Here is a 16,184-nt window from a genome sequence, read left to right on the forward strand (position 1 = left end):
CAATGTAACAAAGTCTTATAATACTTTAGGATGTTATATTCCTTTATTTTTCCATTCCTTTCCCTAACTGTATTATGTGGTATGTCTGAAAAGAACAGAGGCATGTATGTAATTAAGTGAGAACTTTTGAATCATATTTCCGATATTTATTACCTGTTCTGGTACTTTCACTGGAAGAAAGCTGGTGGTCTGTGAGGTGTGATAATTTTTCTTCTGCCTCAGGCTGGTTACTTGGTGGATTATAAACACTTCCAGCTGACATAGTGGAAGTAGCAAGGCTGCTAGACACAGAGCCAACTGGCAAAACAAGGTTACTAAAAGCAACATCTTTCATTGTCTCTGGAGTCATAGATATTGGAGGCTGTACCAGAGCTGTTTAAGAAAAAAAAAAAAAAAAAAAAGGTTATTTAAAAATTCCATATTTAATCCAATTCAATAAACATTTTTTAAAAAGAAATGATTAAGTAAAATATTATATTAGTAGCTGTGAATAAAAAGCTGATAAAAAATATAGTCCCTATTTCATTGAATAAATGTCAATTAAAATATTCACATTTATATTAGTAACTTTTTCAATATTTTAGGTGGCTCTCACGGTTGTGTTTCTTCTGTCCCCAGACTTCCTAAATTTTCTCCTCACAAATGTATTGGAGGGAGTATAGATCAACAAGTAGATAGTTTTGTGCAGCCATTAGCCAAATTAATATAAGCATGAAAATGATCTCTAATACCTAATTCACTGGGCTATTAAGACTCAAATGAGGTAATATATGATATTATAAAGGAAAAATTATATAAATAATAAAATATAAACTAAAATTGGATACAATAGAGTAGTATGTAGTATGCAATATTGTAGTATATAAAAATATCTTTTTGTCTTCATAATTTCATATCTAATAAGGTTCCATTTATCAAGTCAGACTTTTAACCAGCCTGAACTTCAATAATTTCAATACAGATATGATATCAAAATAGATGCAACAGCTTACAAGTACCACATTCTTTGTTTTCCAAAAAGGCATACTTGTGAAAACATTAATGTGTAAAATAAGGCAGATTAGAAGCGATTTGCTGTCAAGGCTAAGGAGCAACCTGGAGCAACCTAACAGAGAAGCACAGAAACAGAATAATTACCAGTATAACTTCAACTGAATAGGAAAACAGTGGTATTTAAAATAGGGACAAATAGGCTTTAACTATAAAAATAATGATTTAAGTCATTTATAAAATAATGCAGTATAAACAAATTGAGAAAGCAAAAATAAAATAAATCATTTCTAATAGCATTGGAAAATTTTAATTTTTAAAATTATAATCAATGATATATCTATGATATAATCTATAATTGAGATATATAATCTATGAATATTAATTTATTATACTCCATGATATGGAAATTTTAATTTTATTTAATTTGTTACAATCTAGGATATATGATCAATATATAATTTATGATGTTTTAAATTTATTATAATCTATGGCATAATTTTATTTAATATATTATAATCTATGCTATATAACCTATATTATTATAATTTATAATAATTTAATTAAATTAGGAAAAGTGAAGACTGAGAAATGATGAGAAAAGAATTATGTCAAGTGTAAAAAAATTTAGACATATACTCATAACTGAAATCTATGAAAATGTTTAAGTATTCCAATAAATAAATGACTAATACAATAATTTAATTTTCTTTTAAAAATATCAAGACACAAATAATGAGAAAGAGATAAGATGTCAGTACATTTGGTTGAAGGGTTCATTCTAAAGATAATAAAAATCTAATAAACCAACTAATACAAGATTGATGTGATCAAAGTTTCATAATCAAACAAATTTTAAAAACTCACATGTTGCTACTACTGGAGGAATAGCAGGGGGTGGCACAACAGGTGGTGGAACCGGTGGTGGCATGAAACCTAGATTAAAACACAAAGAATAGAAAAGAAATAGAATTAAAAATTTATGGAAAAAATTATTGTTTTATTAAAAATAGCACCTCACTTTAACTTTATTTCATTTAATAATGATACTTCTATGAAAACTGTGAACTTCTTATAAGCAGGAACAGTCTTTTGCAATTTATATGTTTCACCAGTGCTTAGCATCATGCCAATCTCATAATAGGTATTTAATAAAGATTTGTTGCCGTGACATGGAATCACAGATCATTTTTTTGAGCCAAGTATAGAACCCAAATCACAAAGACTTATGTTCTTTAAAACAGACTTGACTTAGGCATGTTTAAATTCATTAATAATCTCTTAAATTCATCAAAAATCTCTTAAGATTAATTTGTTAATATCATACCTGATGAATGTCATTTTTTAAAAAGTTCCCTATTTTTTAAGAAAAAAAAAAGGGGGAAGTAATTTCTACCACTTTCCTTCATCCCATAAATACTCCTTCCCCCCCCCCCCCCAATCTGGCCACAATATAACACTGAAAAGCTTTCCTCTTTCTGCTTTAATTTTTTTTTTTTTATTGGCATGCACAATAACATGTAAATGGGACACTGGAAAATATAATTATGGTTATCTCTAAATCACACAGCTTTTAAGATACTTCAGATTAGTATAGCTACACATCAAAATGGCTTTGTTTTAAAATCAGAAATATTTAATTTAGGGAACTTTTGTTCTTAAATTTTAATTCTTTTGTCACAGAAAAATACAATTAAACATTTAAGCAGTAAGAATACATGGGAATATAAAACATAACTAATATGCTTCAAAATTTCTTTTTCCCCCAATAAAAATACAAGATCTCCCCCCCCCCCCCAGTTTTAACTAAATTGTATTCTTAAGGACAGTGATAATGTATTCTAAATAGATACAGCCCGACTATAGCTGGCTTCAGAATCAGGGATGCTTGAAGCTAAAGTTCTGCAGCACTCTATGCAATGTTCTAAGGCTAGAAATTGAAGAGAAGATACAGACCCTGCACTGATAGTTTCCTTGCCCGGGAAGGAAGGCCTCTTTATGCCACTGAAGTCAAAAGTCAAACCCCTATTATTGTAGTTGTGGTACAAGTAAATCTGAATGTGAATTTAGAATGTTCATTAAAAAGTTCTTTAATAATGAAAAAGCAAATATCTCTATGTCTTCTATACTGGGAAAAATGGAAAAGAGACAATTTTAATAACACAGTGGCATTACAATTAATAAGATTCTGAAGAATTTCTTACCAGGAGGTGGTTGTGATGGGTTGAAACTTGCTCTTAAGAAAGGAGGTGGAGGAATTGCACTAAATCCTGGAGGAGGAACGGACATTGACACTGGAAATGTTGGTGGAACTAAACTAACAGTAGGTACAGCTGGTGCTACTGGAATCTTTTGCGGACAGAAAAGAAAAAGACAAAACATTCACTTTTCAAATATTTAAAGAAGTATCTCTGGGAAAAAAAAGTTGTGCATTATCTTGATTTTAATGAAAATCACAATCATGTTTTATATTTCTGCTTCTAATACTTTAAGGTTCCTTTTACACCTTTTTTGATCAGCAGCTCCTTTAATATCCCAACTCATTTACTCTCATCATCCTAGAAATTCCAAATCATAACATTCATTTAAAACTGGCTTTCAGAGTAAATTTTTAAAATGATCTAAAGATAAAAGCAAAGTAAATTTAACCAGAAAGGAGAGAGTATTTCTATAGTATAATCTATAGACAAAAGTTATAATTCATCCTTATTTCCTTTTTTAACCATTTTCTGTTCTTCATCATAATATAACATTTGAAAACTTTTTCTCCATCATACCTTTAACCAATTCTGTGATTACTGACATTTTCATTCAATTGCACAAAAGAAAAAGGGCATTAGCAAAGTATAAAGAATCATACAGACTAAAATATTAGCCACAGGAATTCTACTTACCCTGAAAACAGTAAGCCTGAGTACCATAATCTTTGGATGGAGAGGTGATTACACCTTTTATTTCAAACACTTAAGCCTACATCATAAGAGGACATGTAGAAAAGCAAGTACCATAGAGTACAGTGCTTATTCAGTAGACATTATAATTAAATTCACGTGTAGATGGTTGTATAGTTTCATTCATTTACCTCCTGAGATTTTTTCCTAATCCTCCTTCCTAAGAGTTATTAATTGTTCCCTCTTAGAATTACTCTGCACTAATGTTTATTTGTATACAAGTTGTCATATTTCACATATCCTTGTCCTTCCAAATAGATTAAGCACCCTGAGGAAATGGTATGGACAGATTTATTTTTAATCTTTGGATGGCTGGCACTTGTACCCTAGTACACAGCAGATATGTGTATCTATCAGCCACTAAGTTATTTAAAAAGTATCAATATGTGCTATGCATTATTCTAGGGCACTGGGAAAACAACTAAGTTTCTAGGGTGAGGAGAAAAAACATTTCATGCACTGGAAATATCCAGTGCAAATGCACAAAGATGAGTGATGAAATGCTGTGTGACTGATTTCTCTGGAACTTAAAAGTGTGAAGGGGAATAATGTACTAAGTTAGAGTGGAGTTGTGAAGGATTTTAAATGCCATGGATTGATGCTAGAGATGAGTACTGAGATAAAGCATTAAAACTTCAGCAGCAATGTAACATAGGCAGTTGTACATAATTCAAAATATCATTTTGGATATGTTTGGAGCTCCATGCAAAATAGATTGTAGAGACTTGATGGAGGAAGATTAATGAGACCACTGCAATGATTGCAAATAGGGGTAATGAAGGGAAACTAAAACTAAGGTAGTGATTATACGAGAAAAAGAAAGTTGAATGATACAGTACAAGTAAGAATACTGAGACGTGCATGATTAAAAGAATAGTGAGTGGTGTCCTTGAAAAAACTGAATTTTATTAGAGTGGATATTAGGTTAAGATAATGAACTCAAAGTGAAAATAACTCACCATTTTGAACAAACTGAATTTGAGAAGCTTACAAGACATCTAATTTGAAATGTTCACTAAATAGCTGGTCATAGGGGACAAGGATTAGACAAGTAGATATGAGTCATCTGCATGATATAGTAGATATTCTTTTCATCTATAAAATTAGAGTAATAGTAGTATCACTCCCCTCCTGAGTAGTTATGAGGACCAAATGAAATAACTGACAAGTGCTCAGCACAGTGTACACAGCAAGTCTTAAATATGTTCATTATTGTTATTATTATTGTTAGTCAAAACTGTACTGATAGAAGGAATTTCCTCATGATGAGTCCCTAAACAAAATGAAATCACTGGGCCATTCCTTAACCTTAAACCGTTCCTTTAATTGTTCAATTTGTTTAATTTACAATTATCTACTGGTCTTGACTTTCATTCTTGAACTTAAATACAGAAAAAACAAGACATATTTAAAGGCTAATGACATTCTTAAGAATTTTTTTCAAAAGCTATAACACATAACTAAACTGAAATTTGGGGAAAATCACAAACTAGAAAATTCAGAAAAAGAAGCCTCATCCAACACCTTTTTTTTTTTTTCTTTTTTTTTAGCTGCTGAGGCAATTGGGGTTAAGCGACTTGCCCAGGGTCACACAGCTAGGAAGTGTTAAATGTCTGAGGCCAGATTTGAACTCAAGCCTCCTGACTTTAGGGCTGGTACTCCATCCACTACACTATCTAGGTGCTCCTATCCAAGTATTTTTAAATATATTTGTTTTAAATTTATATCTGATTACTGCTTTAACTTTGGTTTTATTCTCATCTGGAAAGAATGATGAAATTATATTTATGAATAAAATAAATTCTTTCTCCAAAATTTCTCACATAAGTCCATTTCTCTTCACTATAAAATAGTAATTATAATTTTTTTTTTGCATTTTTGTATTTTCCTCTCATTTCTAAATGTTTGCAAATTTACTCAAATCCACCCTCCACATAGTTGCCAAAATGATTTTCCTAAAGTACAGGTCTAAACATCAAGCACTACATTCCTATCCACTCCATTTTTACCTTCTAATGTACTGATTTATATAGGTTGTGTTCCTCATTGCATTATTTTAATCCATTCATTAAAGGAAAAACATGGCATTCATTCAGTTCATTTCCAGCTCTTTAATATTAGAAGTGTAATATGTAGAAATATACTAAAATTTTAGTACAGAAAGTAATTTTGATATCTTTAGGAATAGGATTTTACTTATACAGCTTAGAGGTCAAATTGTTGCAAATTCTGAAATGGTCTAAATTAATATGAACTGATAATCCAAAAATTAGATTCTGATTAATAACCTTAACTACTTCTTTCACCAAATGAAAAAAGAAAAAGTATCACAATCTGTTGGACTGAGGCAGGTAATTGACAGTGGATAGAGCACTGGGTTCAAATGTAAATTCAGATGCTTAATAGTAGTTGTGTGACCCTAAACAAATCACTTAACCCCAAGTGTCTCCAAAAAAAAATCTGTTGGACTGATTCTCTCTGGTCAGAAAGAAAAGATAATTTACAATTGAAAATACAGAATAAAAAAAAAAAAAAAAAATCAACATAATTTCAAAAACATTTTAAAAAATGAAAACATTTTTAATTAAAGATAGGTAAGTGCCTAAAAAAGTTTATGAAGTGACTAAATATAAACCACTTTAGATAATCATACTAACCGGCAACATAGCAACAGGTGGAGGATAAACTTCAGCCTGTGTAGTAACCACTGGTGTCTTTTCAACTGTTGTTGGACTCTCTACAGTTTGGACAGGTTCTTTGACAGGCTCTGAAGTCTTCACAGTTTCCCATTCTGAAAAAAAAAAAATTAACATTAATTTTATGAATCTAGTTGACTTTAAAAGCCTGTGCGCTTTCCATATTTAAGGATGCTGCAGATCCTGACACTGTGTTCATCAGACATATCTAGAATTCAGGGTTTATTTCTAGATATCTTAAAAAAATAAAATTAGAGCATATGCTGACAAGATCGGATAGCAATATTGTGAAGATACTAGAAATCACATTTTAAAGCTATGCCTAAAGAATCCTAGAGGACTGATGGGAACACAGTATTTAAAAAAAAAAATACTCCATATAAAAGAAGGTTCCTACTTATCCTCTTTGTGTGGCAGAAACATGATATACTGGTCTGAAAACTATAAGAAAACTATCTCTAACAACTGCAGCTTTTCAACAATGGGCTAATAGGATTCCTTGCAAAAGAAGATTCCTATATGGGATAAAAAGTAGTACTTGATGACTTCTGGTATCCCTAGTTTCATAAATAAATGAAAGCAATGACTCAAACTTATGCTATTTCATATGGAAAGAGATTTGAGCTAAACACATCAGATACTGGGAAAAATTTGATTTCAACTCTCCTGTTTTTACCCAATCTAAAATTCTCAAAATAACAATGCTGGGAAAACTAAGCTTTGGTAGGATGAAATTCCACCAAGCCTTTTGCAATAATCTATTCATTATACCATGATAGAGAAATATAATTTCTATAAAATTTGCTTTCAGTTATTAAGACTATTATGAATCAAAGTAGTAGAAGAATTCTTACCACTATTCACAGTCTCCTGATCAATCATGCCTCCTTCAGCAAAGCCATCTAGGTCATCCACCTTTACTTTCTCCCATGGTATATAAGTAACTCCAAGATCTACATCCCAAAATTGTTTGTACTCTGTTTTTACACCTTTATTTAAAGCCCAAGCAATCTGCAAAAACAAACAACTTGTAAGCTTATATAGCAGCAGCAAACATATCTCAAAAATTAAGTACAATATTCCCAATATTAAAATTAATTTGTGTGGTTTTGCAGAATTCTCCCAAATTTGGCTTGAATAAAACCTAAATACAACCTATAATCACTATTTTTTGTATTTCTTTTTCCCTTTCAAAAAAAGCTCATTTATGGCGTATTTCAGTACCATTATAGAAGTTCTTTAAAAATTGCTTCAGAGGGACAAAAGTAAGACTTTTCACTTCTGTAGTACATATTTTTCCCATGGTTTCTATTTTCTCTTTACCTTACTGCATCTTTCTTTAAAGGAAACATCCTCAATAACAGTTCTCAATCTTTTCATCTATGGGCTACAGGCAACTAGCATTTACTTCTTGAGCTTCACTATAAAATTACTACCCAAAATCATTAAAAAGAAAAGGCATGTTTTCTTAAATTCCAATGAGATACTAAAAATAAACAAACTACATATCAAATTCCTTTTTAACAACACAAAAATACCTTACCTTTATAACTTTGGATCCAATTTTGTAAGATCCAGAACTAAGTTTCTGAAGTGCCCGATAGGAATCTTGTCTATGAACCATACAAACATAGGCACAGCCTCTTGGAGGAATCATCTACAGAAAAAAAAAAAAAAAAAAAAACAAACAACCCACCATTATGCTAAATTACAAAAGCAGTTTAAGGGCTTTCCCACAATGCATAGCCATTAATATCATACCAAATGAGAAAATGGACACTCAACTGATACTGATAACCCTGGGAAATATTGTACAAAAATGTCATTTCGTAAGCTAATATACCAAATGTAAGACTATAAATTTCTAAAACTTTCTATTATCACTTTATTTTAAATAAACATAAATTATGGTATTTTAAAATTTATTTTTTAAAAATGTTTTGAATAATTTGGGAAATTGCAAATCCCTGATCAATTTATTAAAAGTACTAACAAATTAAAATTATTGCTGTTCTAAAAAAATGCAACCTTACTTTCCTGGATGATTTATACTTTTCAAAGTATTTCTTAAGCCTACATTTCTGCATGTAGGCACAGGATAGAAATTTCAGATCGTGAAAGGTACTAAAAGTACCTTCAAGCATGACAATGTATCCTATTATATCATCAGATGAGTTTGATATGATGGTTTACAAAGGCACTTTATTTTTTTCTCAAAATATCTGGAAAAAAACAAAACAAAACAAAAAAAACAAGACACTTCCTTACATCTCCTACTCCCCAAAAAATAAATAGCTGAGGGGCAGCTAGGTGGTACAGTGAATAGAGCACCAGCCCTGAAGTCAGGGGGACCTGAGTTCAACTTAGGCCTCAGATACTTAAAACACTTCCTAGCTGTGTGACACTGGGCAAGTCACTTTAACCCCAATTACCTCAAGAAAAAAAAGAAAAAAAAAATAGCTGCGTTTATTTGGAAAATTGTACAAGCAAAAACCAAGAACCAATTTCCCCCTAATCTCTTTACAGAAAATAATTAAATTCACTTATCCCTACAGAGCATACATATTTAAAGATTCATATAGCCTAGTCTGTGATTTTATTAATGCTAATATTTTCTTCCAATAATGCAGATGGTAAGCCATGCATGTCCATCCATTACATGTGACCTCTTTTTTCATATCCTGCAATAAATTTACTGCAATTTTCTAATCAACATGTTAGGGGCTTTCCTCAACTTTTTCTTGGCAACTGAAAGATAACAATGAGGCACAAGAGCTGTATGGAGCTTTTTCTTTTGATATGACCAGGTAATCTTTTTCAATCACATATTTCTTTGATGACATGCTTTACTCTGATGCAGAGAATAAAAGATTCCAATGTGCTTGGTTGCTGATTCCAAAAAAAGCACCTGAGTCATTGGAGTAAAATACTGTCTTAAAAACTTTCCTCCAATAAGATGTCTCTTGCTATATATTCTAAAATCACATAACATTATTTGAAATGTATAAAGGAAATATAAAATTTCTGGATGATGGTCTGACAATGAACATCACATAAGGTATAAGGTAGGGAAAGATGTTCACGAAACATGTTCACCATCAAAATTGAGAATATAACAGAGTCCCAGTTGAAGAATTTTTTTAATAGATGAAGCTGCTCCTGTTTGTGAGGGACATCATGATAATTGCATCTCAAAGCCTAGACCACTGTTGACATTCCGGGATGAAATCCATAAAGGCAGAACCTATGCTTTCCTTCAGTATAGGCCTTGTAAAGACACTGCAATCAATGAGTTGGACCCAGAAGTAGAACAGGATTAAGACAGTACACCAGAATGCTTCTGAGAAGTAATGACTCCCACATTTATTTCTGAGACAATACCAATTTTATTAATGCCAACATTTTACTGATTTTTTCTGCGGTTTCAAAATATTCAATGTGTTCTATAACATACCAAAATCTTCATAAAGGAAAACTTCAAAATAGATAATTAAGAACATCTATTATAAAGGAATTCTCATTTCACATTAAATACTTTGTGAATTTCATTTTGGGAGACTATATGTTTAAACTCTAAAAGAGATTATGATCAAGAGTCAGGTTATCATGCAGACTTAAAATTTGGATTCCAGACAAAAAAGATGGATTACCTTAGAACTAAGATAACTAGTGTACAATTCAACTGTTAGCTATTAAATGCCAACTTTTCATTCCAGAATTAGGGGAACTGTTCAGTAATAACAATTTGCTAATTCCCAATGCAAAAAAGAAAGGGTATAGAATGTCTAACAATACAAATTGTGGAACTTTTCTCTTAATTGGTGAAATTGGTGAAAATAAAAATTTAGACAATGCAAACCATAAAATAATTTAAGATACATAATTTAAACAAAAAAAAAAAAATTTTTCCATATAATTATCAACCCTTTTTTTTTAAATGGAGGAACATTTGAAATGAGCAGAACCAGAAGATCACTATACACTTCAACAACAATACTGTATGAGGATGTATTCTGATGGAAGTGGAAATCTTCAACATAAAGAAGAGCCAACTCACTTCCAGTTGATCAATGATGGACAGAAACAACTACACCCAGAGAAGGAACACTGGGAAGTCAATGTAAATTGTTAGCACTACTGTCTATCTACCCAGGTTACTTATACCTTCGGAAGCTAATAATTAATGTGCAACAAGAAAATGGTATTTACACACATATATTGTATCTAGGTTATATTGTAACACATGTAAAATGTATGGGATTACCTGCCATCGGGGGGAGGGAGTGGATAATTTGGAAAAATGAATAAAAAATATATCAATAAATAGAGGAATATTTCACATCTCAGTAAAATAAAATTAATTTAATATTTTAAACAATCACCTAAGCTTATGAATTCTAAGAAAGAAACAAGATATCTTTTGCAATCAGATAACAACCATATAATAATTTATTTTGCAATATTTTAGTCTTAGGCTAATGGAATTCTGGAGTTAGAAGGGACTAAACTCTCTCATTTTAACAAAAAGGGAAAATAAAGCCTTTAGAGTTTGACTTCTTCACAGTAATACAGCAGGAATTCAAATTCAAGTCTTAATTTTAAATCTAATGTTTTGTCTACTATCACTGAGAAAATAATCATATAATTACTCTAAAATAAGAATTCTCAAAATATACATAGACACATGCACACAATGTACATATACACAGAGCAGTCTTTAATTTTTAAAACTTTTTAAACTATTAATGTATAGCTACCAACCAAACTGCTTTAAAAACAAGAAGAATTTCTTACAATTATAGTAATTCATTGTTAATGGAACACTGAATTAGCTTTAAGCATTCTAGAAAATAATTTGGCATAATTCAAGAAAAGTTACTAAGTTATTCATATCCTTTGATGCAGACTCTACTAAAAACAATCACTGCAGCATTCATTATTTGTAAAAATCAAAAGAATGAAAACAAAATAATTGCCAGATGATAGTGGAATAGCCAAACTATGGCATATGAAATGGTTTACTAACATGTTGAAAAGGAATCAAAAGTAAATTTAGAGAAAGATGGCAGGATTTGTATGAAATAATGCTGAACAACAACAACAAAAAAGTAAAGCTTAAATAATATTGCTATTATGACAAAGTAAATAAAAATCAACACAGAGGCAATAGAAATCTGATGATGATGATGAATGGTAGAACTGTATATTCTATTTTTATATTAATAACCAGGAAACTAACTTTTCAGGAAATATTCTTTGTAGAACTATTTGTTCGCATGCCTTTTTGCTTTAAAAATATTTTAAAAGAATGGCAACTGAAAAATCCAAAAATATATAATGATATTTATTTTAATAAAAAATTTTTAAAAATTAATCATAGTATTAAAATATCTAGACAGTTCCTATACATTATCACAATACATTTCTAGAATTAATGGATAGACCCATGAATTCATTGGTACAGAGAACTCCTAGAAAACTCTCTTACCAATCCGTAAACATATTTGCAACTTATAGTCTAATAGAGTTGCCTAAACAACTAGATAGGTTAAGTGATTTGTCCAGGATCATAAATGCATCATGAGCCAGAGGTGGAACTAAAACTCGTCTTCCCAGCTCTGAGACCACCTCTCCATTCATTAAATGATGCTGTTTTTTCCTAGGAACTACTCATAAAATTCATCTTTTCATTTCCTAAATGAGTGATTATAACCAAGTAATGAATCAATTATGACTCAACAACACATAATAGAAACAAAGATAAAAACTATAAACTCTAAAGTAAAGATGGCATAATTTAAATTATTCTTCAACTGCCATTAAATGAGTATAAATAACTGGTAGATCATAGCATAAAAGAGCTCTCAAAGTACTAATGAAATACATAGAGTTCAACAACAATTATGCCTGCCCATTTAGAATATCAAAGACAAATATGGATATTCCTAATCATTAAAAAAAAAAAAAAAACTTTAATTTAAGGAGCAGCTAGGTGGTGCAGTGGATAGAGCACCAGGCTTGAACTCAGGAGGACCTGAATTCAAATCTGGTCTCAGGACACTTAAACACTTCCAAACTCTGATCCTAGGTAAGTCACTTAACCCCAATTGCCTCAGGGGGAAAAAAAAATCTATTCTAAACAGTATTAGCTACAAGAGGTATCTGCACAAAAATTTTCATAGGAACATTAGAAATAATTACAAAAAACAATAATTGTAAGCAACCTAAAAGTCCAACAATAGCAGGAGAATTAAATAAGTTGTGACACACAAATGTAACACAGTACAAAGAGACTTAAATGAACAAATAAGGAAAATTATGAAAGGCAAAGACCTTCTTGAAATAATGCAAAGCAAAAAAGGCAAAATCAAAAAAATTGAAAACATTATCATGACAGGAAGAAAAAATAAATGCAAAAAAATGAACCAAAAATTATGCTGAATAGCTTCAATACTTTATGCATAGAAATTAATTTAAATAAAAATTAATTTAAATTACAAATAAAACAAATTTTGTTCTCTGTATCAATGTTTAATCTTAAATTCTAAAATAATAATTAAAAACCTATCCAAGGGTAAAAAACAATAACAACAACAAAACTTATCCAAGGAGATTTAAAATCTGATAACTTCTTTTTATCTTTTCATATTTCACTCTTGGACATTTAGAAGTATTTTACTTTTATCAGAGCTTCCTTAAAACCTCAGATGCTCAATATGTCAGTGGATGAATAATGGTGGTATATTTCTCACTTATAAAAGTATTTTTAAAAATCTGGTTCAATATTAACCTTTTTCCTCTGATTTCTACAATCTCTTCACTTTATGAAAACCAGCAATTAGAGCTGCTTAACACAAGACCAAATAAGGGCTTATAGATAAATGCTCCTAACTTTATAATTTATGCAGAACTGGGGTGGTTGTTCATATTTTATTAGAATATTATAAAAATACTTAAAAGAACCTTCAAAATATCTTGTCACAAATTGGCTAGTACATTAATTCAGTTACAATGTCATTCATACCATTAGGCACAAGTTAAAATGAAAGCTGAAAAATGAAATGTTAAATAAGTAGCTACTAATGCAAAAAATTGAGGCAGTCTTTATTTTTAAAAATTTTTTAACATAATATGAATAATTATTATTTGAAAAGTAATACTTACATTAATGGATTCAATCTGTCCAAATTCTTCAAAAAGATTGGTTAAATCTTGCTGTGTAGCTTTCTTATCTACTTGACCAACCCAGAGAGTAGTACTACAGACTGTGGAAAGACAATAAGACAAATAGCTTGAACTTTTTGTGTATAAATTTTATTTTTCAGTAGTTTGTGGGAATAAGCTATGATTTTATTAGTAGAGATATCTTGGTAGGAACTTTTCTAATTCAATGGGCTATAACTTGATAGCTAAGTTTCAAGGAGTTTCCTGGAGTAGCACCCATTAACTTTAGCAATTTGAACCGACACATCCCCAATTACAGGCTCCCCATTCTATTCACTACATCAATGGCTATACTATAATACACAAGTGTAATAGTATTTATAGTATAGCTATAATTGTGAAAAAGGAAAAATTTCTGTTATCAAAGATTACTATTAAGAGAAGATAATATTTCAATGTAAATTAAAAATATACATTCAAACTCAAATTAGGCAAAATTTGCTTTTTAGTTCTGAGTTATAATTGTTTTTTAAATAGAACTTATTAATTTTAACAGAAATTATGCAACATTAAGAAATCAGATGTAATTACCAGAAAATATATTGGAAAGCCATACTTCTTTATTTAATCCTAATTTGGGAAGTAAAATAAGTTCTTCTAGACTGCCTACTACTTTTCCTTTTTCTATACTAAGAGTTATTATGTGTATATTTTTCACATTTTATCATTCAAAATGAATACTTAGTAATAGGAAAAGAAATTCTCTAGTTTTCTCTAACAGTAAAGAATCTAGGTACATATGAACAGATAATACTTACCACTCAATGTTTTAGATCGGATTGGAGGCAATCCCTTTTTCTGTCTTTCTTTCTCCCTTTCCCTAGCTCTTCTTTCACTAGAGTAGGAACGAGAAGATTTTCTTTTCCTTTCTCTTGACCGTGAGCGTGATCGCTTTCTGTGTTTGCGCTTTCGAGAACCAGAGCGTGACCTGGACCTTCGTTTTCTTGGTGATCTATTAAAAAAATAAACATACATTTTATGTTTTAGAATATCTTATAAGTAAGTTCAACTGGAAAGGGCTCAGATTTCAAAAGAAAGGGACAGTTAAGACTATTGCCGCGGATCTTGGTGCTTTTTCCAATATAGGTGAGTCCTCATTATAAAACTTTTAAGTCAAAATTAAATTTCTCCTATTTCTATTCAGCTATTCTATACATCCATACCCCAAGTGTGTCAGGCGGGTACGTGGGAGGTGTGGGGAGAATGAAATATGTTATCAAAAGAAGCCCTTCACCTGTTTTTGTGTCTCTTCCACTACATCATTCCTAATAAAACAACACTGCTGGCATGGGAGATAATAAAGCAAGAACAATCCTAAAGATGTAACTGCATTTGGTAATTGTTAGAACACTTGATTATGGGTTAGAGGATTTATCCATAAAAACCAACAAACTAGAAGACTGGCAAAATTAATTCTGGTTCAAAATTCTATTTATCTAATGGACCAAGCCTGTTTCTGAGGCTTTACATGATATCTTATTATCACAAAAAGCTCCAGTTAATGAATTATCTTTTAAACATCTAGACTGGCAAGGCAAATGTAAAACTGATGGCTAAATATCACTACTTCACAAATAATTTCAATCACTATCCAGAATCACACAGCAAGTATCTGAGGCCAGATTTGAAGATGAATCTACCTGAATCCAGGCTCAGCGCTTTACTCATTATGGCATCTAGATGCCCTCAAAAATAATTCCTTACATTCCCTAATGGTAACAGTTGATTTTGTATAATTATGCAAAATCAGGCAAAAAACAAGTCACATATTATATTGTGACATAATTAATAGGCTGGTTTTTTTTTTTAATTCTTAAATACACTTTTTAATTTTTGAGTAGCAGGAAATGTTATACAAGTCAGAGTCAAAACCTCTGCATAAATGCATCATTTTAATTAATTCTGAAAGAAATTAAAACTGGGGGGGAAAAAAAGGATGTTATGTCAAATACAACATCCTTACATTTTAGATAAAAGCACAAAGACCACCCTTAATGCACAAAAGTTCAGTTCTAAACATTAAGGATTTAAAAACCTTGACCGAGATCTTGAATGTGTTCTTGATCTAGAGCGAATAGGCACTTTCTTTTCTTCTTGCTCAAAGATCTCTTCAGCAACATCTTGCCCTTCATCTAACTCCATATCCTTGAAACAGAAAAGAACAATAAAGTCAGCAAAAAAAAAAAAAAAAAAAAAAAATCTCAATAAAATTCAAAGCAAATTTTATACCAAAAAATAGTCTTAAGAAATAATTAAAGAGTATTTCAACACTGTTTCCATTTACCATTAAAAAGTATACTGTAATTTTGGCAGCATTTTCATT

At 30.7% G+C, this 16,184-nt stretch overlaps 1 protein-coding gene across 11 annotated transcripts in view; it reads right to left on the reverse strand.

The window, feature by feature from the left end:
- Nucleotides 1-16,184, reverse strand: part of SCAF8 (SR-related CTD associated factor 8) — a 252,202-nt gene that overhangs the window by 171,280 nt on the left and 64,738 nt on the right. For all 11 annotated transcript variants that reach the window (XR_012489163.1, XR_012489160.1, XR_012489162.1 and 8 more), the window contains 9 exons: nucleotides 15,897-16,006; nucleotides 14,620-14,813; nucleotides 13,802-13,902; nucleotides 8,181-8,294; nucleotides 7,492-7,648; nucleotides 6,599-6,732; nucleotides 3,195-3,339; nucleotides 1,858-1,926; nucleotides 154-372 (listed from right to left, as the gene is read on the reverse strand). Coding sequence is in view for 4 of the 11 variants with exons in the window: in XM_074309463.1 (XP_074165564.1) it covers nucleotides 154-372; nucleotides 1,858-1,926; nucleotides 3,195-3,339; nucleotides 6,599-6,732; nucleotides 7,492-7,648; nucleotides 8,181-8,294; nucleotides 13,802-13,902; nucleotides 14,620-14,813; nucleotides 15,897-16,006 (1,243 nt within the window). In the remaining 7 variants the exon portion in view is untranslated. The remainder of the gene's footprint in view (nucleotides 1-153; nucleotides 373-1,857; nucleotides 1,927-3,194; nucleotides 3,340-6,598; nucleotides 6,733-7,491; nucleotides 7,649-8,180; nucleotides 8,295-13,801; nucleotides 13,903-14,619; nucleotides 14,814-15,896; nucleotides 16,007-16,184) is intronic.

This window comes from Sminthopsis crassicaudata, chromosome 4 (assembly GCF_048593235.1).
Source record: "Sminthopsis crassicaudata isolate SCR6 chromosome 4, ASM4859323v1, whole genome shotgun sequence".
Lineage (NCBI taxonomy): Eukaryota > Metazoa > Chordata > Mammalia > Dasyuromorphia > Dasyuridae > Sminthopsis > Sminthopsis crassicaudata.